Source organism: Hyla sarda, chromosome 2 (genome assembly GCF_029499605.1).
Source record: "Hyla sarda isolate aHylSar1 chromosome 2, aHylSar1.hap1, whole genome shotgun sequence".
Classification (NCBI taxonomy): domain Eukaryota; kingdom Metazoa; phylum Chordata; class Amphibia; order Anura; family Hylidae; genus Hyla; species Hyla sarda.
In genome coordinates, this window is record NC_079190.1 from 420,289,681 (window position 1) to 420,315,255 (window position 25,575).

General features: G+C 44.5%; 1 protein-coding gene across 1 annotated transcript in view; it reads left to right on the forward strand.

Moving 5' to 3' along the window:
- The first annotated feature begins 10,917 nt into the window (after positions 1 to 10,917).
- Positions 10,918 to 25,575, forward strand: part of LOC130357489 (uncharacterized) — a 69,099-nt gene continuing 54,441 nt past the window's right edge. Inside the window, exon 1 of the mRNA XM_056560188.1 lies at positions 10,918 to 11,373. Coding sequence (XP_056416163.1) covers positions 10,918 to 11,373 — 456 coding nt within the window. The remainder of the gene's footprint in view (positions 11,374 to 25,575) is intronic.

Below are 25,575 nucleotides of genomic sequence, written 5' to 3' on the forward strand. Positions count from 1 at the left end.
TCAACATTTTTTGTGTGTGCTTAGCTTGCTTCACATCTATTCGGTCCTGGCTTTCAGCAGCCAGGACCCGTGTGTAATGCCTGACATCGGAGATTGGGCTGTTGAGCATTAACCCTTTAAATGTCACGATCAAAGTTGATTGCAGCATCTAAAATGCAGAAAATCTACTGCCGGTAGCTCAGTAGAGCTGATCGGGACCATCGCGGGCAAGGTGCAATGTCCTGATCAGCTGAGAAGGCTGAGAAGGCTGAGGAAGGGCCCTTACCTGCCTCCTCGCTGTCTGATCTGTGCTCCTATGCTCCAGTCAACCATGGCAGGTTGGAGCAATGGAGCACCAATATTACTGATCAATGTTATGCTATAGCATAGCATTGTTCAGTGTATGCAATCAAAAGATTACATCTTATAGTCCCCTGTGGAAACTGTGAAAATTTAGAAAAAAATGTAAAGAAAAATGTTAATGAATGTGAATTAACCCCTTCCCTAATAAAAGTTTGAATCACCCTACTTTTCCCATTTTGTAAATAAAATAATGTAAACAAAAATAAACATAAACATATGTGGTATCGCCGCATGCGTAAATGTCCGAACTATTAAAATATAATGTTCATTAAATCACACGGTCAATGGCGTACGCTTAAAAAAAATACCAAATTCCAGAGTTGTGTATTTTTGGTTCACCAAATAAAACATTAAAAAATCAATTTTAAAGGTGATATAAAAGTCTCATTAAAACATAAATGGTACCGATAAAAACTACAGATGACTGTGGAAAGAATTTGCTCCAAACATCTTCGTATACGGAAAAAGCAAAAAGTTATAGGCAGAGGCGTAACTTGTAGCTAGCTTCTGGGCCCAATGCAAAATCTACAACAGGGCCCCATATGCCAATTAAAATACTGGTCTCTTATTGGGCAGATGTGTTTTGGGGCCCCCTTAGGTACCAGGGCCCTGATGCGACTGCTACCGCTGCTACCCCTATAGCTACGCCCCTGGTTATAGCGCCCAGAAGAGGACAATTTTAAAGGGGTACTCCAGTGGAAAACTATTTATTTTAAATCAACTGGTGCCAGACAGTTATACAGATTTGTAAATTACTTCTATTAAAAAATCTTAACAGATCTTTGTAACAGTGGGCTGTGCAAATTAAAAATTACATTCTTCATTTTCAAGGACAAACACCTGTGGGGTGTTAAGGCTCACTATACCCCTTGTTATGTTCCGTAAGGGGTGTAGTTTCCAAAATGGGGTCACATGTGGGTATTTATTTTACAGTCAGAATCCCTGTAACCAGCAGCCAGTTTTTTTTACACTAACATGCTGGTGTAGACCCCAACTTTAGCTTTTCATAAGGGGTAAAAGGAGAAAAAGCCCCCCAAAATTTGTAGCGCAATTTATTCCAAGTACGGAGATACCCCATGTGTGGCCCTAAACTGTTGCCTTGAAATACTACAGGGCTCTGAAGTGAGAGAGCGCCATGCGCATTTTAGGGATTTTCATAGGGGTGTACCCGGATCCAAACTTTACACTTGCCTCCTACACCAAAAATACTGTACGTCAGTTTTCCCCAGACAGGGGGCCTCCAGCTGTTGCAAAACAACTGGAAGTTGTTATTTTTCAACAGCTGGAGGCTCCGTTTTGGAAAAACTGACGTACAAGAAATTTTTAATTTTAATTGGGGGGGGGGGGGGGGGGGTTTGACAGTGTAAGGGTGCGTATATGTAGTGTTTTACTCTTTATTTAGGGTTATTGTGGTGTTTTACGGTAAATTCACACAGGCGGGGGTTTACAGTGTGTTTCCCGCTGCAGCGGAAAATCTGCCGCATCTCAAACATGCGCGAAACTTGCTGTAGACCCCCACCCATGTGAATGTACCCTTACAACTCCCAGCATGCACTGAAACATGCATGCTGGGAGTTGTAGTTATGCAACAGCTTGAGGCACACTTGTTGGCATTGGGAAACACTGAGTTAGGTAACAGACTACCGTTTCTGCACCACTGTCTGTTTCCTAACTCAGTTGCAATACAACAACTCCCAGCATGCCTAGACAGCCGAAGGGCATGTTGGGAGTAACTATGCAACAACTGGAGGAGAACAGTTTGGAGACCACTGTGTAGTGGTCTCCAAACTGTAGCCCTCCAGATGTTGCAAGACTTCAACTCCAAGCGTGCCCAGACTGCCCAGGCCCAGAAGGTCCAGATGTTGCCGAACTACAACTTCCAGCATGCCTGGACAGTCTTGGCATGCTTTGAAATGACATCTGGAGCACTACAGTTTGGACACCACTGCCCTTCCAGATGTTACAAAACTACAACTCCCAGCATGCCTTGACAGTCTGGGCATGCTGAGAGTTGTAGTTTTGCAACATCTGGAAGGACAGTGGTCTCCAAACTGTGGCCTTCCAGATGTTGCAAAACTACAACTCCCGGCATGCTGGGAGTTATAGTTTTGAAACTTCGAGATACAGCAGTGAAGATCACTTTACGACAATCTTCACTGCAGTATCTGGGAAACCGCTGCTCCTGTCTCCACTTGTCTGCCACCTACTGTCAGCCACTTGGCCCTGGTCCTCGGTCCGCTGGAACCCAGGTAACCGGCACCGGCTGTCCCCGCAACGGAAATTAACTTGTTAGTAATGGGATATGAGGACAAGATATGAGGTCTGGATATGATATGGGGTCGGGATATGAGGACAGGATATGAGGACGAGATATGATGACGTGATATGAAAATGATATATGAAGTCAGGATATGACTATGGGACTTGAGGACGACATATCTGATCGCGGTGGTCCCGCCGCTTGGACTCCCCCGTGTTCTCCTTGCAGTACCCGGCATTCGTTTAGAACACCAGCTGAGGCATCGGAGATGCCTACAACATGTCCTTTAGTTCAATCCAATGGATGTGTTACTTGTAACGGAAAATAACAGTTGTAATGCTGTTTTATGGTTCATCCCTAGATGGCAGCCACAACAACCAGGATGTATGTTGTTGATGTATACAGTCCAGCAATGAAAACAATGCATCTCATTCAACCCCCATTTTTTTTTTTTTTGGGTGGGGGGGGGGGGGGGGGGGGAGTTAAAGCTGCAACATCAGTCGGAATTCATTGTGAGCTTGTAGACTTAGAGAGGGGTCATTTCTTACCTTTTCTCTATGCTCAATAGATCCCTAAATGAATGATGCAATTTTACCAGCTTTAAAGAAAAAAAAAACATTGGGGGGGGGGGGGCTGTTGGACTCAATTCAACATTTTTTGTGTGTGCTTAGCTTGCTTCACATCTATTCGGTCCTGGCTTTCAGCAGCCAGGACCCGTGTGTAATGCCTGACATCGGAGATTGGGCTGTTGAGCATTAACCCTTTAAATGTCACGATCAAAGTTGATTGCAGCATCTAAAATGCAGAAAATCTACTGCCGGTAGCTCAGTAGAGCTGATCAGGACCATCGCGGGCAAGGTGCAATGTCCTGATCAGCTGAGAAGGCTGAGAAGGCTGAGGAAGGGCCCTTACCTGCCTCCTCGCTGTCTGATCTGTGCTCCTATGCTCCAGTCAACCATGGCAGGTTGGAGCAATGGAGCACCAATATTACTGATCAATGTTATGCTATAGCATAGCATTGTTCAGTGTATGCAATCAAAAGATTACATCTTATAGTCCCCTGTGGAAACTGTGAAAATTTAGAAAAAAATGTAAAGAAAAATGTTAATGAATGTGAATTAACCCCTTCCCTAATAAAAGTTTGAATCACCCTACTTTTCCCATTTTGTAAATAAAATAATGTAAACAAAAATAAACATAAACATATGTGGTATCGCCGCATGCGTAAATGTCCGAACTATTAAAATATAATGTTCATTAAATCACACGGTCAATGGCGTACGCTTAAAAAAAATACCAAATTCCAGAGTTGTGTATTTTTGGTTCACCAAATAAAACATTAAAAAATCAATTTTAAAGGTGATATAAAAGTCTCATTAAAACATAAATGGTACCGATAAAAACTACAGATGACTGTGGAAAGAATTTGCTCCAAACATCTTCGTATACGGAAAAAGCAAAAAGTTATAGGCAGAGGCGTAACTTGTAGCTAGCTTCTGGGCCCAATGCAAAATCTACAACAGGGCCCCATATGCCAATTAAAATACTGGTCTCTTATTGGGCAGATGTGTTTTGGGGCCCCCTTAGGTACCAGGGCCCTGATGCGACTGCTACCGCTGCTACCCCTATAGCTACGCCCCTGGTTATAGCGCCCAGAAGAGGACAATTTTAAAGGGGTACTCCAGTGGAAAACTATTTATTTTAAATCAACTGGTGCCAGACAGTTATACAGATTTGTAAATTACTTCTATTAAAAAATCTTAACAGATCTTTGTAACAGTGGGCTGTGCAAATTAAAAATTACATTCTTCATTTTCAAGGACAAACACCTGTGGGGTGTTAAGGCTCACTATACCCCTTGTTATGTTCCGTAAGGGGTGTAGTTTCCAAAATGGGGTCACATGTGGGTATTTATTTTACAGTCAGAATCCCTGTAACCAGCAGCCAGTTTTTTTTACACTAACATGCTGGTGTAGACCCCAACTTTAGCTTTTCATAAGGGGTAAAAGGAGAAAAAGCCCCCCAAAATTTGTAGCGCAATTTATTCCAAGTACGGAGATACCCCATGTGTGGCCCTAAACTGTTGCCTTGAAATACTACAGGGCTCTGAAGTGAGAGAGCGCCATGCGCATTTTAGGGATTTTCATAGGGGTGTACCCGGATCCAAACTTTACACTTGCCTCCTACACCAAAAATACTGTACGTCAGTTTTCCCCAGACAGGGGGCCTCCAGCTGTTGCAAAACAACTGGAAGTTGTTATTTTTCAACAGCTGGAGGCTCCGTTTTGGAAAAACTGACGTACAAGAAATTTTTAATTTTAATTGGGGGGGGGGGGGGGGTTTGACAGTGTAAGGGTGCGTATATGTAGTGTTTTACTCTTTATTTAGGGTTATTGTGGTGTTTTACGGTAAATTCACACAGGCGGGGGTTTACAGTGTGTTTCCCGCTGCAGCGGAAAATCTGCCGCATCTCAAACATGCGCGAAACTTGCTGTAGACCCCCACCCATGTGAATGTACCCTTACAACTCCCAGCATGCACTGAAACATGCATGCTGGGAGTTGTAGTTATGCAACAGCTTGAGGCACACTTGTTGGCATTGGGAAACACTGAGTTAGGTAACAGACTACCGTTTCTGCACCACTGTCTGTTTCCTAACTCAGTTGCAATACAACAACTCCCAGCATGCCTAGACAGCCGAAGGGCATGTTGGGAGTAACTATGCAACAACTGGAGGAGAACAGTTTGGAGACCACTGTGTAGTGGTCTCCAAACTGTAGCCCTCCAGATGTTGCAAGACTTCAACTCCAAGCGTGCCCAGACTGCCCAGGCCCAGAAGGTCCAGATGTTGCCGAACTACAACTTCCAGCATGCCTGGACAGTCTTGGCATGCTTTGAAATGACATCTGGAGCACTACAGTTTGGACACCACTGCCCTTCCAGATGTTACAAAACTACAACTCCCAGCATGCCTTGACAGTCTGGGCATGCTGAGAGTTGTAGTTTTGCAACATCTGGAAGGACAGTGGTCTCCAAACTGTGGCCTTCCAGATGTTGCAAAACTACAACTCCCGGCATGCTGGGAGTTATAGTTTTGAAACTTCGAGATACAGCAGTGAAGATCACTTTACGACAATCTTCACTGCAGTATCTGGGAAACCGCTGCTCCTGTCTCCACTTGTCTGCCACCTACTGTCAGCCACTTGGCCCTGGTCCTCGGTCCGCTGGAACCCAGGTAACCGGCACCGGCTGTCCCCGCAACGGAAATTAACTTGTTAGTAATGGGATATGAGGACAAGATATGAGGTCTGGATATGATATGGGGTCGGGATATGAGGACAGGATATGAGGACGAGATATGATGACGTGATATGAAAATGATATATGAAGTCAGGATATGACTATGGGACTTGAGGACGACATATCTGATCGCGGTGGTCCCGCCGCTTGGACTCCCCCGTGTTCTCCTTGCAGTACCCGGCATTCGTTTAGAACACCAGCTGAGGCATCGGAGATGCCTACAACATGTCCTTTAGTTCAATCCAATGGATGTGTTACTTGTAACGGAAAATAACAGTTGTAATGCTGTTTTATGGTTCATCCCTAGATGGCAGCCACAACAACCAGGATGTATGTTGTTGATGTATACAGTCCAGCAATGAAAACAATGCATCTCATTCAACCCCCATTTTTTTTTTTTTTGGGTGGGGGGGGGGGGGGGGGGGAGTTAAAGCTGCAACATCAGTCGGAATTCATTGTGAGCTTGTAGACTTAGAGAGGGGTCATTTCTTACCTTTTCTCTATGCTCAATAGATCCCTAAATGAATGATGCAATTTTACCAGCTTTAAAGAAAAAAAAAACATTGGGGGGGGGGGGGCTGTTGGACTCAATTCAACATTTTTTGTGTGTGCTTAGCTTGCTTCACATCTATTCGGTCCTGGCTTTCAGCAGCCAGGACCCGTGTGTAATGCCTGACATCGGAGATTGGGCTGTTGAGCATTAACCCTTTAAATGTCACGATCAAAGTTGATTGCAGCATCTAAAATGCAGAAAATCTACTGCCGGTAGCTCAGTAGAGCTGATCGGGACCATCGCGGGCAAGGTGCAATGTCCTGATCAGCTGAGAAGGCTGAGAAGGCTGAGGAAGGGCCCTTACCTGCCTCCTCGCTGTCTGATCTGTGCTCCTATGCTCCAGTCAACCATGGCAGGTTGGAGCAATGGAGCACCAATATTACTGATCAATGTTATGCTATAGCATAGCATTGTTCAGTGTATGCAATCAAAAGATTACATCTTATAGTCCCCTGTGGAAACTGTGAAAATTTAGAAAAAAATGTAAAGAAAAATGTTAATGAATGTGAATTAACCCCTTCCCTAATAAAAGTTTGAATCACCCTACTTTTCCCATTTTGTAAATAAAATAATGTAAACAAAAATAAACATAAACATATGTGGTATCGCCGCATGCGTAAATGTCCGAACTATTAAAATATAATGTTCATTAAATCACACGGTCAATGGCGTACGCTTAAAAAAAATACCAAATTCCAGAGTTGTGTATTTTTGGTTCACCAAATAAAACATTAAAAAATCAATTTTAAAGGTGATATAAAAGTCTCATTAAAACATAAATGGTACCGATAAAAACTACAGATGACTGTGGAAAGAATTTGCTCCAAACATCTTCGTATACGGAAAAAGCAAAAAGTTATAGGCAGAGGCGTAACTTGTAGCTAGCTTCTGGGCCCAATGCAAAATCTACAACAGGGCCCCATATGCCAATTAAAATACTGGTCTCTTATTGGGCAGATGTGTTTTGGGGCCCCCTTAGGTACCAGGGCCCTGATGCGACTGCTACCGCTGCTACCCCTATAGCTACGCCCCTGGTTATAGCGCCCAGAAGAGGACAATTTTAAAGGGGTACTCCAGTGGAAAACTATTTATTTTAAATCAACTGGTGCCAGACAGTTATACAGATTTGTAAATTACTTCTATTAAAAAATCTTAACAGATCTTTGTAACAGTGGGCTGTGCAAATTAAAAATTACATTCTTCATTTTCAAGGACAAACACCTGTGGGGTGTTAAGGCTCACTATACCCCTTGTTATGTTCCGTAAGGGGTGTAGTTTCCAAAATGGGGTCACATGTGGGTATTTATTTTACAGTCAGAATCCCTGTAACCAGCAGCCAGTTTTTTTTACACTAACATGCTGGTGTAGACCCCAACTTTAGCTTTTCATAAGGGGTAAAAGGAGAAAAAGCCCCCCAAAATTTGTAGTGCAATTTATTCCAAGTACGGAGATACCCCATGTGTGGCCCTAAACTGTTGCCTTGAAATACTACAGGGCTCTGAAGTGAGAGAGCGCCATGCGCATTTTAGGGATTTTCATAGGGGTGTACCCGGATCCAAACTTTACACTTGCCTCCTACACCAAAAATACTGTACGTCAGTTTTCCCCAGACAGGGGGCCTCCAGCTGTTGCAAAACAACTGGAAGTTGTTATTTTTCAACAGCTGGAGGCTCCGTTTTGGAAAAACTGACGTACAAGAAATTTTTAATTTTAATTGGGGGGGGGGGGGGGGGTTTGACAGTGTAAGGGTGCGTATATGTAGTGTTTTACTCTTTATTTAGGGTTATTGTGGTGTTTTACGGTAAATTCACACAGGCGGGGGTTTACAGTGTGTTTCCCGCTGCAGCGGAAAATCTGCCGCATCTCAAACATGCGCGAAACTTGCTGTAGACCCCCACCCATGTGAATGTACCCTTACAACTCCCAGCATGCACTGAAACATGCATGCTGGGAGTTGTAGTTATGCAACAGCTTGAGGCACACTTGTTGGCATTGGGAAACACTGAGTTAGGTAACAGACTACCGTTTCTGCACCACTGTCTGTTTCCTAACTCAGTTGCAATACAACAACTCCCAGCATGCCTAGACAGCCGAAGGGCATGTTGGGAGTAACTATGCAACAACTGGAGGAGAACAGTTTGGAGACCACTGTGTAGTGGTCTCCAAACTGTAGCCCTCCAGATGTTGCAAGACTTCAACTCCAAGCGTGCCCAGACTGCCCAGGCCCAGAAGGTCCAGATGTTGCCGAACTACAACTTCCAGCATGCCTGGACAGTCTTGGCATGCTTTGAAATGACATCTGGAGCACTACAGTTTGGACACCACTGCCCTTCCAGATGTTACAAAACTACAACTCCCAGCATGCCTTGACAGTCTGGGCATGCTGAGAGTTGTAGTTTTGCAACATCTGGAAGGACAGTGGTCTCCAAACTGTGGCCTTCCAGATGTTGCAAAACTACAACTCCCGGCATGCTGGGAGTTATAGTTTTGAAACTTCGAGATACAGCAGTGAAGATCACTTTACGACAATCTTCACTGCAGTATCTGGGAAACCGCTGCTCCTGTCTCCACTTGTCTGCCACCTACTGTCAGCCACTTGGCCCTGGTCCTCGGTCCGCTGGAACCCAGGTAACCGGCACCGGCTGTCCCCGCAACGGAAATTAACTTGTTAGTAATGGGATATGAGGACAAGATATGAGGTCTGGATATGATATGGGGTCGGGATATGAGGACAGGATATGAGGACGAGATATGATGACGTGATATGAAAATGATATATGAAGTCAGGATATGACTATGGGACTTGAGGACGACATATCTGATCGCGGTGGTCCCGCCGCTTGGACTCCCCCGTGTTCTCCTTGCAGTACCCGGCATTCGTTTAGAACACCAGCTGAGGCATCGGAGACTCGTGGCATCACAGCCACGCTCCTTGTACCATCACGCCCCCTCCCATAGATTTGCATTGAGAGGGTGTGTGATATGACAAGGGGGTGTGACCGTGACATCACAAGCCTCTGACGCTGCTTCGCTAACCATCTGGCAAAGTTTGCTCCCTGCACCGGAAAACTGGGGTGCTGCAGCAGAAATCACAGGGGCCCCAGCGGCGGGACCCCCACGATCAGACATCTTATCCACTATCCTTTATCCCTTTAAAGTCACTGACTGAAGTGCCTGTCCACTGTTGTTAACCCCTTCCCGCTACAGGACATATGCATATGTCCCAGCTGCCGACAGGTTTGCGCAACTGGACTTATGCATATGTCCTGTATTAAAAGCTTCACTGCGCGGCTCTGCACAGAGAAGCCGCAGCGATCTCCACTGATTTCAGCAGCAGGGGATCGCTGTGAGAAGCAGAAGGACCAATCAGAGTGGCCCGGTCCTGCGATCGCTCTGATTGGCTGTCCTCTGACAGACTGGCCAATCAGAGCGCAGATCACATGACCGGACTGTTCTGGCTCCGTGATCGCGCTGTTGACAGTCAGTCTGTCAGAGGAGAGTGTCAAGTGAAGAAGTACTGAGGACTAATCTGCCATTTTCATGGCAGATCAGCCTCAGAAAAGTAAAAATCCCCCTGCGATAGCTGTGGCGTGTTGATTAGTATTTTTCAATATAAATCAGCCGTCCACTATCACTAGAGTCCGTCAACCTCGCCCCTTGTCCCCAGAGTCTGTCGCCCCTGTATTTGTCGACCCCCTGTCACCTGTGATCATCGCCCCTGTGTCACCAGAAACCGTTGCCCATGTCCCCTGTGGTAGCTGTGGCGTGCTGATTGGTATTTTTCAATATAAATCTGTCATCAGCTATCACCATCCGTTGCCCCTGTGTCACCTGAGTTTGCTGTCTGCTGTCACCTGAGACTGTCGCCCCTGTGTCACCTGTGATTGTCGCCCCTTGTCACTGTTCCTGTTGTTGTCATCCCCTTGTTATAAAAAGAAAAAAAAACTTTCCTTTCACCCCTTTGTAATCCCCCCCTATTACAAAGGAGGAGGCTTATGACTATTTGGCCTCAGAGATGGAGTCTGTGAGTGATGATGAGGACCCCACATTCCTGCTCACATCCTCAGACGGCTCTGACGTGCCACCCCCAAGGAGGCGACGCAGGCAGGCCACTGCTGCATCACCTGGCCCCTCTGGACATTCTGAGCCTGGCCCTTCTGGGTTTTCTGAGCCCTCGGAGCCCTCTGACCCCACTGACCCCATATGGGTAGACCCAGAGGATTTTTCACCCCAAATCCCTGGGCTTACAGGGAATGCAGGGATCCCATAGGCTGGGTTGGCGGAAAAGGACTTTTTTAAGTTTGTTTTCACGGATGAGCTGATAGAGTATTTGGTGGTGCAGACAAACATATATGCCCACCGATACATTGCTGAACACCCCACCTCTAGTCATGCTCATCCGAATAGGTGGACCCCTATGATCCCATCAGAGATGGCAACATTTTGGGGTATAATGTTCAGCATGGGGCTGCTGAAGAAACCCAGTATCCGTGCCTATTGGAGCACCAACCTGCTGTATAGCACCCCTATGTACTGCATGGCAATGAGCAGGACACGGTTTAAGATGATACTGAGATTTCTGCATTATACCGATAATGCCGCATGTCCAACTAGAGACCACCCTAGCTACGATTGGTTATATAAAATTAGGCCTGTTATAGACCATCTAAATACAGTGTTCCAGGTGGCATATATCCCAGACAGGGAAATATCAATTGATGAGTCCCTGGTGCACTTCAAGGGCAGGCTACAATTCTGCCAGTACCTGCCAAGCAAAAGGGCAAGGTATGGTGTGAAGATGTACAAGCTCTGCGAAAGGGCATCAGGATACACGTACAGGTTCCGTGTACACGAGGGGAAAGACTCATCAATTGAACCCCCAGAGTGCCCCCCTGTCCTGGGAATTACTGGCAAGATAGTATGGGATTTGGTGCAGCCCATACTATACCAGGGATACCACTTGTACCTGGACAATTTCTATTATTTTTCTTTTACCCCAAAACCATTCCAGCAAAATATGTGGTACAGTGTGCCGCAAATTATTTTCATTGTATCCCAAAACCATTCCAGCAAAAAGATGTGGTACAGTGTGCCCAGGACAGGGGTGGACTGACCAGCCGGTCCATTCAGAAGTAGTCCGAGGGCCTGGCCAGGTAAAGGGCCCGCAGCAGCTGCTGAGTATCCAGGACACTTGTCCCCGATCCCCAGTCAGACTAGCACTAGTTTTAGCTGATGTAAATTTCCCTGCACTGCTCCTGGTCTGCATATCATTAGCAGAGACAGGCAGCAGCACAGGGATGAAGAGGACCTGATTGATGGCTCTGCTCCCAGCACAGGAGGAGGACGGGCCGAGAGCTGACAGGCCTCCCGGGAACACAGAGGGGCCGCTTCATGTGAGTCTTCTCTCCCCCCTGACTAGTAGTATAACCTGGGACTGGGTCACTTTCCCTCCTCCAGTATCCACACAGGTCACCAATAGGTCACATTACCAGAACAGTTTTTGGAAAAAATTGTGGCAAAATGGTGCGGTTTTGCACCATTTTTTCTGATATTTAAAAAAAAAAATTGTTCTGGTAATGTGACCTGTTGGTGACCCGTGTGGACACTGGAGGAGGGAAAGTGACCCCACTGGGACCACAACCTGTGAACACACTGTTTCTGTATTCTGCTGCATATTTTTGCTGCATATTTTGTGCAGCTGATTTTGCAATCCATTACCTTCAATGGGTAGCAAAATCAGCTGCAGAAAATATACAGCAGATCCTGTGAGTGTGAACGTACCCTAAGGGCTCATTCACACGGACAGATCCACAGCATATTTTACGGTGCGGATCCGCCAACAATTGACCCTACAGTGCTGCCTCCATCTGTGCCTGCTCATAGCGGCAGTCCACTGATACGAGCAGACACGTTACGATGTGCGAGTCACCACATGCATGCACAGTTTACTCGCAAACATCGCGGCCGCTCCCCCTTCTCCCTGAGCTAGGCCGAGAGTAGCCGCGATGTGTGCGAGTATACTGCGCATGCGTGCGGCAACTCGCACATCGCAGTGTGTCTGCTCGTAACAGCGGACTGACCCTATGAGCAGGCACAGATGGAGGCAGCACTATAGGGTCCATTGTCGGCGGATCCACACCGTAAAATACGCTGTGGATCCGTCCGTGTGAATGAGCCCTAAGAACGCAAGGCATACATGTACACACTGTGCCTGCTCCCACTGTGTTGTATAAATCATTAGCTGGAACCCTCGGCTGATGTCCGACATTAACCCTTTATGGCAATGTCTAAAAGTGTTAAAACGCATGTGCTAGTCAGTTAGGGAAACTAATCGGGACCACAGTGGCAGTCCCAATTAGCTGAAAGAAAGGCTAAATAGGCCATACCTGGCTCATTGCTGTCAGATCATCGCTCCAAGAATATAGGCAGCCTGTATAAATATGGTATACACAACCTGTGAACAGCTGGTGTCTATCTCTATATGGCCCAGTATATAATAACTTATATGGTGTACAGACCCTGTGTACAGCTGGTGTCCATCTCTATATGGCCCTGTATATAATAACTTATATGGTATACAGATCATGTGTACAGCTGGTATCAACCGCTATATGGAAACTGTATGGGGGAAAACTGGTGTGTGTGTAGTAGTTTAATTCAGTACAGTATGTTGGTATTATCCAGTTATTGTGTGGGGGTATATATATCCTCCTTGTATACAGATATTGGTCATGGAAAATCCTTACCTACATTATATATATTTCATTTTATTTTGTATGTAGAAGTGGTGCATGAGGACGAATTTGGGTAGAAAAGGGACGGGGCAGAGGTGTGGCCAGGGGTAAACTGGGGGTCCTTACTTTATTTGGTCCAGGGGCCCTAAGTGTTGTCAGTCCGTCCCTGGCCCTGGACAATCTTTCCACTCTCAGCCATGCCATGTGCCCAGGCCGCATAGACCATGCCACAAATTGGGTATTGCCGTACCCAGGAAAACAAATATAACAATTACTGGGTGTATGTCTCCGGTAGCGCAACCTTGGTACAACATATTAGGTACTGAAATGGCACATAGGTGTTGCAATCACAATTTTCACTATGCACAGTCCCCAAGAGCATCATCTTTTGGAAAACCTACTTTCGTTCAAAATGCTCACTACCTCCTAAATGAATTCTTTGAGGGGTGTAGTTTTCAAAATGGGGTCCCTTGTGGGGTGTTTCCACTGTTCTAGTTCTACAGATGGCACTGCAAATGCACATAGTGTGAGAAAACAGATTCTGCATTTAAAAGGTGCTCCTTTCCTCTTGTGCCCTGCTGTGTGCCTAAATACCAACTTATGGCCACATATTGGGTACTGGCGTGTTCTGGAGAAATTTCCTAAAAAAAAATTTGGGGTGCTAATATCCCTGCATTCCTAATGAAAGGGAAAAAAATTGTGCTAAAAGTGCAAAATAGCATCAAAATTTAAAATTTCATTTTCACGGCCTAGTTCTACAAACTGTCCTCAAACACCTGTGGGGTCAAAATTCTCATTACCCCCCCTAACTGAATTCTTTGAGGGGTGTAGTTTTCAAAATGGGGTCACTTGTGGGGTGTTTCCACTGTTCTGGCCCCATGGGAGCTTTGTAAATGGGACATGGCCCCCCAAAAATATTTCAGACAAAATCTCCCTCCAAAAGCCAAATGTTGCTCCTTCCCTTCTGAGCCCTCTAGAGCGTCCACAGAGCACTTTACATCCACATATGAGGTAGTTCCAAACTCGAAGGAAATTAGGTTACAAATTTTGGGGCCTTTTTCTCCTTCTACCCTTTGTAAAAATGAACAAAATGGGGCTACAAGAACATGTTCGTGTAAAAAATGAAGATTTTGATTTTTTTTCTCCACTTTGCAGCTATACCTGTGAAACACCTAAAGGGTTAACAAACTTTCTAAATGTCAGTATGAAAACTTTGAGGGGTGCAGTTTCAATAATGGGGTCATTTGTGGGGGATTTCTTACAGAAAGGCCCCTCAAATCCACTTTAAAATGAACTGGTCCCTGAAAAAATCAGATTTAGAATTTTTCGTGAAAATGTAAAAAATTGCTGCTATACTTTGAAGCCCTCTAATGTCTTCAAAAAAGTTAAAACATGTCAACTTTATGATGTCAACATAAAGTAGACATTTTGTATATGTGAATCAATATATAATTTATTGGAATGTCAATTTTTCTTACAAGCAGAGAGCTTCAAAGTTAGAAAAATGCTAATTTTAATGAAATTTTTCTTTACACAAAGAAATAATGCAAGTATCGAAGGAAATTTCCCACTAACATAAAGTAGAATATGTCAAATTTATAAGTAAAAGCATCCCAGAGTTATTAAAGGGGTACTCCGGTGAAAACCTTTTTTCTTTTAAATCAACTGGTGCCAGAAAGTTAAACATATTTGTATATTACTTCCATTAAAAAAATCTTAATCCTTCTAGTACTTATTAGCTGCTGAATGCTACAGAGGAAATTCCTTTCTTTTTGGAATACTGATGACATCACGAGCACAGTGCTCTCTGCTGACATCTCTGTTCATTTTAGCAACCATGCATAGCAGATGTATGCTAAGGGCATTATGGTGGCTCAGTGGTTAGCACTGCTGCCGTGCAGTGCTTGGGGCTTGGGTTCAAATCCCACTAAGGACAACAATAAATAGAGTGTTATTATTATTATTATAATAACGTCAGCAGAGAGAACTGTGGTCGTGATGTCATCAGAGAGCATTCCAAAAAGAAAAGAATTTCCTCTGTAGTTTTCAGCAGCTAATAAGTACAGGAAGGATTAAGATTTTTAATACAAGTAATTTACAAATATGTTTAACTTTCTGCCACCAGTTGATTTAAAAGAAAAAAGGTTTTCACCGGAGTACCCCTTTAATGCTTAAAGTGACAGAGGTCAGATTTGCAAAAAATGCTCTGGTCCTTCAGGTCAAAATGGGCTGCCAACTTAAGCGGTTAATAGAGATGGGTCTCAAGCTGGGGACCCCCAATATGACTTGTGACATGTACCCTAATCAGGCATATCTAAAGGGGTTGTTCTGATGAGGCCCCTTCTTTAACTATATTTTTTTTTAATAATACATTGATAAGTAAAAAGTAGACTGAAATACAAGGACAACTCTATTCCAACTCTTTGCATGTTAAAAAAAAAAAGTTTATGATGCTTACATGTGGAAAATCTATACTTATGTGAATCCATTTAATATAAGTGTTTCTCATACGGAGATCAAATGTTTATAGGCTTTTTTTTCCAGAGATCTACAGTTGTGCACTGGGAAAATAATCAATTTTTACAAGAGCATTTACCAATATGGTGTACAGGACACTGCTTGTGTGTTGGGGATAGTCACGGTCCCTATAGGGAGCAAGAGAATTTCAGGAGTGTGATGTCTGACTGTCTCCATCTATTATATTTCCGTTATGGGGGTCACAGTAAAAACAGATCATTATAGTTGTATAAATTGTGAAAATGGCAAGACTCCAAGCTGACAAGCCTGAAAATATATATATAAGATATATATGACATATACTTCACCCCAGTCCATATCCATTAAGTGATGAGAAAACAGTGAGAAAAAGATCATCCTGTGAAAAATATTTTCTTATTAAAAGTACAGTTTTAGTAAGAAGTCTCTATGTATGTTAAAGATAGATGGTTTTATGGACCTAGTCAGACACATTAAATAATAGGATTTAAAGAGCTGCTCTCCAGGGAGACCTAAAGAGGTTCTCTTCCCTCGATTAATCACGTACATCCGTTTTACAGCTATAAGATATAATGAGACCTGGGGACTTTCTTTTACAGTGGTGTAGTACTGTATATGTAACTATTGCCCTTGTGTGGCATCAATTAATGCTAGATACAAGATATATTAAGTGTAAGGAAAAGCTATGTGTGTGAAAATCAGCAATGATTCTCTTTAAGTCTATTTATCAAGATGCCTGAGGAATATTTCACCTGTATAAATAATATGTAGATCAGAGTTTCTGCAACAGATGACAAATGTTGCTTACGGGGACCCCTCATTACAACAAACTCATTCTGAAAATAGGTTAATGCCGTAAAGGGAGTGTCACCATGTTCGTGCTGCCCTATCTGAGTCATTATTTTTATTTAGTTTATCCAAATATGTTTCAGATTTTGTGAATTTTTTAAAGAGGTTATTACAAAGTAAACAGGATTAGTGTCAGATCATGTTGTGCTAAATGCTGGGACCCCCCCCCCCCCCCCCAATCTCAAAAATGGAGACTTGAGTCTTCTATGGGAATGGAGTAGTGGGTTGCTTAAACACAAGGCCACTGAATTAGTTGTCTATATCTCACACATACATGACTCGCTGCTCCATTTCGAAGTATGATTCGGATCCCTGTTCTTGAGATTGCAGGGGATCCCATCGTTTGGACCCCTTTTAATCTTACACTTATGACACTCCCCCCAACCGACCCCTGTTAGATCTGGGACTGTCCATCAGTGGTGGCATATAGGTGAGCTGAAGACCAAAGTGGTTTATTTATCTCAGATGTGTCTGTGGGATGAAGGACACAATAAATGTGAAGAAGACTTTGGAGGTGCCATTGTAATATTGCTTATCAAGGTCTAGAGAACGTCTCTCAGGTACAGACAATGAGCTGTCAAAGGGAATCACTGCCAGTAGAGCAGTAGGTTGGAATTGTCTAGTCATGGGAAAGGACAGGTTGTGGGTTTCGTGTGGGTTGCTGCCAGAGTAATGTCTACTTAGTGTACTGTCAGTCCTTGGAAAAGTCAGTTCTGGGAAATGTGTGGGAGCTGTGAGAGTGCCAAGGTTGTGGTAGGGTATAGATGGGACTCTTACAAATTCTCCCTTTTTAAGAGTTGCCAGGAAAGAAGGAATTTATGGACTAGTGCTAGTAGGAGCCAGTGGACAGCAAGTAGTGGTGCACTGGTAGCAGTTATAGCAGCAAGTGGAAAGCAGATAGTGATGGACTAGTGCTAGTAGTAGCCAGTGGACAGCAGGCATTGGTGGACTAGTGATCCTTCTAACCAGGCCTTGTGATGCACCTCTTTATGTGCTTACATAGAGCTGTAATTCCTAAAGTCAGACCCTGGAGGTGCTTTACTTTCAGAGGGCACTGTGCCTGGCTTTCTGCATTTGCTAACATAGAAAGGAATTTCCACACGGCAGGATACTGTAAACAGATACACCACCACCCGACTATGCCCCTCCTCTGGAAGTTTTTTTCTCAAGCCTGCAGATGCAGCAGTGTCACCGTCATCTGCTCCTGAGCTGATTAGACCAGCAGGCCTATATCTGGTACATTTGACAGAGGTTCTGACTCCACTTTTCATCACTGACATCGTCATCATTAGGCTTCTTCCCATTGTCCCCACTATTCCTCTTAGTATGAACTTCTGATCTCTGATCATGGGCTCCTTGCCCCTTCAGCATATCGACCATAATGCCTTACAATCTCGTCACCGTGATCAGCCACAGCTTCCACCCTCGCCACCTCTGCAACACACTAAAAAGGCAGACTGTCCTCACACAACTCCTCCTTGTGGCTAATGCTATCCTTTTGCTTAGCATTTGGGGGAAAACAAAGATAGATGATGGAACAGACTGTCTAGGATGGACATTTCCACTGTGCCTGTAACTGTGGATAATTAGGAATCCACATTGCTCAATGTCATATTGTCAAACTGTTCTTCCTCCTCCTGAGAAGAGCTAGAATGAGTCAACCAGTCCACAAGGGCATACAGGGGTGGACTGACAAAACTCAGGGCCCCCGGACCAAAAAAATCAAGGGCCCCCTGCAATGCTCTGCCGCTGGTCACACTTCTGCCCCTATTCCACCCAAATCCCTCCATCACCCATACATACAAAATAAACTAAATTTTATATATAAGAAACACTTTAACGTACAAGGAGTAAATATATACCACCACACAATAACTTGATAATACCAACATACTGTACTAAATAAAACCACTATACACAGACCAGTATACTATACAGGGTCTGTATATACTATATAAGTGATTATATATGGTATGCATATAGAGGTAGATAAAACAGCTAAACACAGGACATGTATACCATATAAGTGATTATACACCGGACCATATGGCACTAGATATCAGCTGTACACAGGATCTGTACAGCTGTACAGTGATTACAGTTACCTAAAGAGACTCACAATTATGTATTTTCTGATCAGCGGCGTCCTCTTTCCTTTTCTTCTCCGTCTGGATCAGACCGCCATGTTGATCTCATCTGCAGGACAAGCATGTTAGCCTCTGCATTTTTCCAGTGCCCTCCCCTCCTTTACACAATTTTCCCATCTATAGGCCCACAAACTGTAATAATGCCCTCCTTGGTGTACTGCACAGTAAAAGGGCAGGTAGGTAGGTAACCAGGTAAATAGGTAACTAGGTAGGTAGATCAGAAAGCCAGATATGTAGGTAGGTGACTAGCTAGGTACTTAGGCAGCCATGCATGAAGGCCAGGAATGTACATAGACAGCCAGGTATGTAGGTAGGTAGCAAGATATGTAGGTAGGTAGTTAGGCAGCCAGGTATGTAGGTAGTAGATAGCCAGGTATCTAGGTAAGTAGTTAGGCATCCAAGTATAAAGTTAGGTAGCCAGGTAGTTAGTCAAGTATGTAGCCAGCACCCCCCTCCGCCCAGTGGTGGATCCAGAGTCTAGTCCAGAGTATTTTGTGTTAGCGGACAGAAAATAAGTTGTTGTTTACGGAAGTTACAGGAAGGTAATGTCCCCAGGAGGTAGCAGCCCCTAGTAGATCATGCCCCAGGTAGTTAATGTCCCCCAGGTAGGTAGTTATGCCCCGCGTGGGTAAATCCCCCAGATAGCTGCCGCTGTATGAAAACCCCTATGCAGGTAGTAGCCCTCCTATTAGTTTGGTAGTTTGTTCCCATATTAGCTAGGCAGGAACATAGTAGATAGCCCCTCGCATCAGGTGTAGGCAGCAGAGTTCCCTCACATTAGGTGTAGGCAGCAGAGTTTCCCAACAGTAGGTGTAGGCAGCAGAGTTCCCCACAGTGGGTGTAGGCAGCAGAGTTCCCCCACAGTTGGTGTAGGCAGAACAGTTCCCCCACAGTAGATGTAGGCAGCAGAGTTACCCCCACAGTAGGTGTAGGCAGCAGAGTTTCCCAACAGTAGGTGTAGGCAGCAGAGCTCCCCACAGTGGGTGTAGGCAGCAGAGTTCCCCCACAGTTGGTGTAGGCAGAACAGTTCCCCCACAGTAGATGTAGGCAGCAGAGTTACCCCACAGAAGGTGTAGGCAGCATAGTTCCCTCACATTAGGTGTAGGCAGCAGATTTACCCCACAGTAGGTTTAGGCCACAGAGTTCCCCAAAAGTAGGTGTATGCCGCATAGTTCCCCCCACAGTAGGTGTAGGCCGCAGAGTTCCTTCAAAGGAGGTGTAGTCAGCGGGGTCCCCCCACAGTAGGTGTAGGCAGTGGGGTCCCCCAATAGTATGTTTAGGCAGCGGGGTCCCCCCACAGTAGGTGTAGGCGTCAGGGTCCCCCCTCAGTAGGTGTAGGCAGCGGTGGTCCCCCCCACAGTAGGTGTAGGCAGCGGAGTCCCCCCCACAGTAGGTGTAGGCAGCGGGGACCCCCCACAGTAGGTGTAGGCAGCGGGGACCCCCCACAGTAGGTGTAGGCAGCGGGGTCCCCCCACAGTAGGTGTAGGCAGCAGGGTCCCCCACAGTAGGTGTAGGAAGCGGGGTCCCCCCACAGTAGGTGTAGGCAGTGGGGTCCCCCACAGTAGGGGTAGGCAGCGGGTCACCCCACAGTAGATGTAGGCAGCTGGGTCCCCCCACAGTAGGTGTAGGCAGCGGGGTCCCCCCACAGTAGGTGTAAGCAGAAGGTTCCCCCCCACAGTAGGTGTAAGCAGCAGGGTCCCTCCCACAATAGGTGTAGGCAGCACAGTCCCCCCCCCACAGTAAGTGTAGGCAGCAGGGTCCCCCCACAGTACGTGTAAGCAGCAGAGTCCCCCCCTAATCCCAGTTTGAAAAAAAAATGAAGCTCACCTGATGTCTAGTGTTGCTCACGAATATTCGCAATTCGATTATTCGCGAATATCGCATATTCGCGAATTCACGAATTTTGCGAATATAGCGCTATATATTCGTAATTACGAATATTCGTATTTTTTTTTTTTCCACAGTACACATCACAGTGATCACCCCTCTCAGCTTCCAGCTTGTGTGGTGTAAAGAAGGCTGTAATACTACTGTGTGAGACTGGCGTGCGAAAATTCGCATATGCTAATTTTCGCATATGCGAATTTTCGCATATGCTAATTTTGTATATGCTAATATTCACATATGTTAATTTTCGCATACGCGAATTTACGCATATGCGAAAATAAAACAAGAATATAACGAATATGCGAATATTCGCGAATATATGACGAATATTCGTCCATATATTCGCGAATATTCGCGAATTCGAATATGGCCTATGCCGCTCAACACTACTGATGTCCCACGCAGCCATATTCTCCTCCGGAGTGCAGCAGGGGCCCGCGTCTTCCTTTATCTACAGTGCAGGTGCCGATGCGCAGAGGGGGCAGAGGTCACGTCTCCTCTGTATAGGCACAGATGCGGCGGTTTACACATACAGGAGAAGGCAGCGCTGTCTGCTCGGGATCAAAGACAAGTGTCCTGGATCCCCAGTAGCGACGGCAGCAGCGGGCCCTTTACCCAGCCGGGCCCTCGGACAACGTCTGATCGGACCGGCTGGTGAGTCTGCCCCTGTGGGCATACTATCCTCCAAAACAATACAATTTTTGGAAGACAGAGACAACTTTTACTTTCTGATGTGGCTGCTACTGCTACCACAAGGCACCTATATAAAAAACACAAAATTTATTATATCACAATTAAAAATATATTAATATCTTAGACGCTATGATACAATGAAGGTTAGTGCAATACATAGGAGAACCCATGGTCTGCTACCAAAATAATGCAGCTATACCATTACTGAAACAATGCAAAACATATGTCTTTACAAAGTGCTTCTAGTGCTCTGTAAACATAGTAGTAGGCTCATCTTGCCCCTCAATGTAGTCACACAAGAACACAAGTATTATCGCTAGTAATGCTGGGTGCTGCTATAATAGCGTATCAAAGCTCACCTTTCGTAGCCACAGAACCACGCTCCTTCACCCCTACGTATGTTTCGATATTTCTTTATCAAAAGATATGTGGGACACATGTGGGAGAGCGGATGGGAACAAAGGGGTGGGGTAGTGGTCGGGCGATGGTCCATATCGTGCAATGTGAGAATCGCCAGGCCCCACAAAGCCAGGCCCCAGATTGCGCGATACGGACCATTGCCCGCCCACTCCCCCACCCCTCTGTTCCCGTCCGCTCTCCTGCATGTGTCTGTTTGTGATATGCAATAAAGAAGATTGCAACTGAAATACAAGACCAGATGAGTTCTCCATTCTTTGTATGTATCTTATCGTTGATGTGCATTTATTATACATGTGAGCACCGAAGAGGTCTTTTAGCCGGAGAAGCTACTTTACAGCTTATTTAGTAGTGAGCTAGTACCAGGTGTATCTGTTGTGGATTTGTGTCAGTAATACTATAGCTGCATTATTTTGGTAGCAGACCACGGGTTCTCCTATGTATTGTACTAGCCTTAATTTTTTAATTGTATCATAGCATCTACCATATTAATATATTTTTATAAAATATAATTAATATATTTTTATAAAATTGTGATATATTAAATTTTGTGTTTTTAAACGAATTTACAAAGGGTGTTGTTAAGAATTCATTTTATATATGTATACATCTGGTTATATGAATTTCCCTATATGATAGAGGACCAATTTTGACAGTTACACACAGGATGTATATACCTGTGATGTCCCAGTATGGGATATAGTCCCGTACAGTACTTAGGCCCTGCCAGGTTGAGTCCCTCTGTGTCCTAGGGGCTCTCCTGCAGTTTCTCCCCCATTGTGTTATCCGTATATTAGGTGTAATAGGAATAAAGGACCTTTAAGGACCTTTGAGTTAGTCACATGATGTGTTCACATGATGTCACTACAAGTCCCAGCAAGCTGCGAGGTCCTTCTGTGTTACTGGCCACCTCTTTGGGATCCTAGCCTAGCTGTAAAGACTATTTCCATCTGTCTACCTCAGTAAAGCTACCATTAACCCTAACCTGGTCTTGGTGCTACCGTTCGGCTGGTTACCGAGAAAACCACGCCCTGGTGTCACGAACATTTAAGGGTTAATACCATCTGCCCCTGGGTTACAACATCTGCCCCATACACCTCATTGCACCCCCATGGTGCACCACATACCTATTAAGAATTGGAAAATTGCTATCTGTCAATTTGGATTGTGGTATTTATTTACCACAAGGTACCTGTCTGCTGCTACCTGTACTGGTGCTGATACTGTTACCAACATTCTTACTGACAAAGGACATGGCAAGGGGATTCTGTCCTCTACCTCATCCATCAATTCCTTTACCACACTTTATTTAATTTTTAATTTTATTTTTTTATGAAAAAGATTTGGAAGTTATTTATTTTTGTTATTTTTGGATGATTTGTCACTCATCTACTAGCCATTCAATAACAGTAGGTTACTCTTCTGTGCACAATATATTGTTAGACATATAACAAGTCCATCACAGATAGTTGGTGCTATTGTTCATCATCAATGCACATTTAGTAAAGCATACCTGGATAGCATGCGGCGAGCACATATATATGTGAAAGAACAAGCGTGTTATAAATTACTCACCACCACATCATCTGGTCTTCTTGCAGATTTAATTGCATGATTTCTTTACGGTCACCTAAGATCTTTCTTTTCAATCTTGTTCGAAAATATCATGGGGTACGATGGTTTACATCCCAAGCAGGTAAGATATTGAATACTTCAGCTCCATCCTGCCGTGTGACGTTACGGGGACCATCCCCTTAATCATGCGCACAGATGTGGAGCTCTAGCTAGGTTAAATATGCTGGTGAACACTATTGTATTAACCCTTTTAGCGCTGGTTTTATTTCAACATAGTATAACCACCACCAGCTCTTTTACATAACCATAGCTATTTACAAGAATGCCTTATAACTGCACACTTCATTCATCCCTTTCGGTTTGATCGTTGCTAATTCTGTTATCCAATATGCCTCACATCTCAGTAATGCTTTTTTGTTCTCTTCCATATTTCTTTTTTTTCCCTACTTCTTCAATTACTTGCCATTTGAGATCTATTACCATATGTCCAAACTGTTTAAAATGGCGTGCTACGCTAGTTTCTCCATAGTGTGTTTCTTTCATTCCTTCTTGCTCCAAATGTGAATACCTCCTTATCCCTAATTTAAGCTCACTGAGTCTCACTTTGATTTGTCTTGAAGTTTGGCCAACATAGGCTTTGCCGCAAGGGCATTTTAGGAGGTAAATCACATTGGAACCCAGACAGGAAAAAAAAAGCGTATTTTTTATTTTGGTACCTTTCGTAGGATGATAAATACAATCACTCCTTATGATACTATGGCATTGGGAACACGATAGACAAGGGTAAGTACCATTCATTTTTGTTGCTAGAAAATCTTGTTTTTAAATTTTTTTTAAATTTCACATTGCTTCTTATCAGTCTATCTCCGATTGTTTTTAAAAGGGTTCATACAAAGGGTTCACCAGCATATATAACCTAGCTAGAGCTCCACACCTGTGCGCATGATTAAGGGGGTGGTCCCCGTAACGTAGCGCGGCAGGCTGGAGCCGAGGTATTCAACATCTGACCTGTTTGGGAAGTAAACCATCGTACCCCATGATATTTTTGAAAGAAATATCTTATGTGACCGTAAAGAAATCATGCAATTAAAAGAAATCTGCAAGAAGACCAGACGATGTGGTGGTGAGTAATTTATTACACACTTGTTCATTCACACATATATATATATATATATATATATATATATATATATATATATATATTGTGGCAGTGTGGCAAGGAAAGGGTGCATTTCCCTTGCTATCTCTGCAGAATGCTCCACCTGTGGCCTGATTAATGAGGTATCAGGAAGGGAAAGTGTGTGTTTAAAAGGAAAATAAACAGAATAGTTGGGGCTCTTCCTAGGAGACAGCATGTGGGCTGTAGGGAAGAGACAGAGCCTGCTGAGGAGTACACAGCCCAAGCTATGAGGGGCTCAAAGAGACTGCCATGAATTGTGAGTAGAAGGTTGCAGGGGACATATGTTTAACCGGCTGAGGGAAGCTCAGCGATTGTTAGTCAGGACAAGCTGATCTGTTTAGTCAGTGACCAGACGGTCTAGGATTTTGTTTTGTTCCTGCTTTTTGTTTATTTCTTTCCCTGCAACCTGTCTAATAAAACTGGCAAGGTGCCAGATCTGCATTATAAGCGTTTGTTTGCTGGTTTATTGAGAAGAAACGCATCCTGTGGCGTGGTCCAGGACGATCCCAGAGCTAATCCCCAAGGAGGAATACTTACAATTGGTGTCGGATGCGGGCAAACACGTTGCTAGGAGCAACCAGTGGTCGAGTTGCAGTGACGATGTTGCCAAGAGAAAACTACTGTGCATGTTGCAAGGGTGTACTCTTTCTCAGAGAGGAGACAGTGGGACGAGCCCAGCTGTGGAGTACAAGAGCAGGACTGCGCCTGTGGTGAAGTTGTTGCTAGGGGCAACAGATCGCATCAAGCGAGTGGGCGCTCTTTCTCAAGTAAGGAGACAGGTGGACGGGCCACCTGCAGAGTGCAGATTACGTTTTGAGACTGTGTATAAAGGCTTTGCTAGGGGCAACGGAAAAATTTTGTTGGCAAGCGGCTGACATTTCGGCAGAGGACTGTACTGTGTTTGCAAGGTTTGAAGTGTTGCAAGATGGATGTCCTGATAAGTGCTTTGTTGCAGACTGCTGCAGCGCAGGAGGAAGCAAGCTTTGCAGAGTTTGAAAAGATTGCTACGCATGAGGCATGGCCTAAGACACACTGGGGAAACTTGGTGTTTGGATTCATTGGAGGAGATGCCCAAAAAGTTCATTGTGAACTGGATCCAAAGATCTTACGGGACTATAAGAAAGTCAAGACAGAGGTCCTGA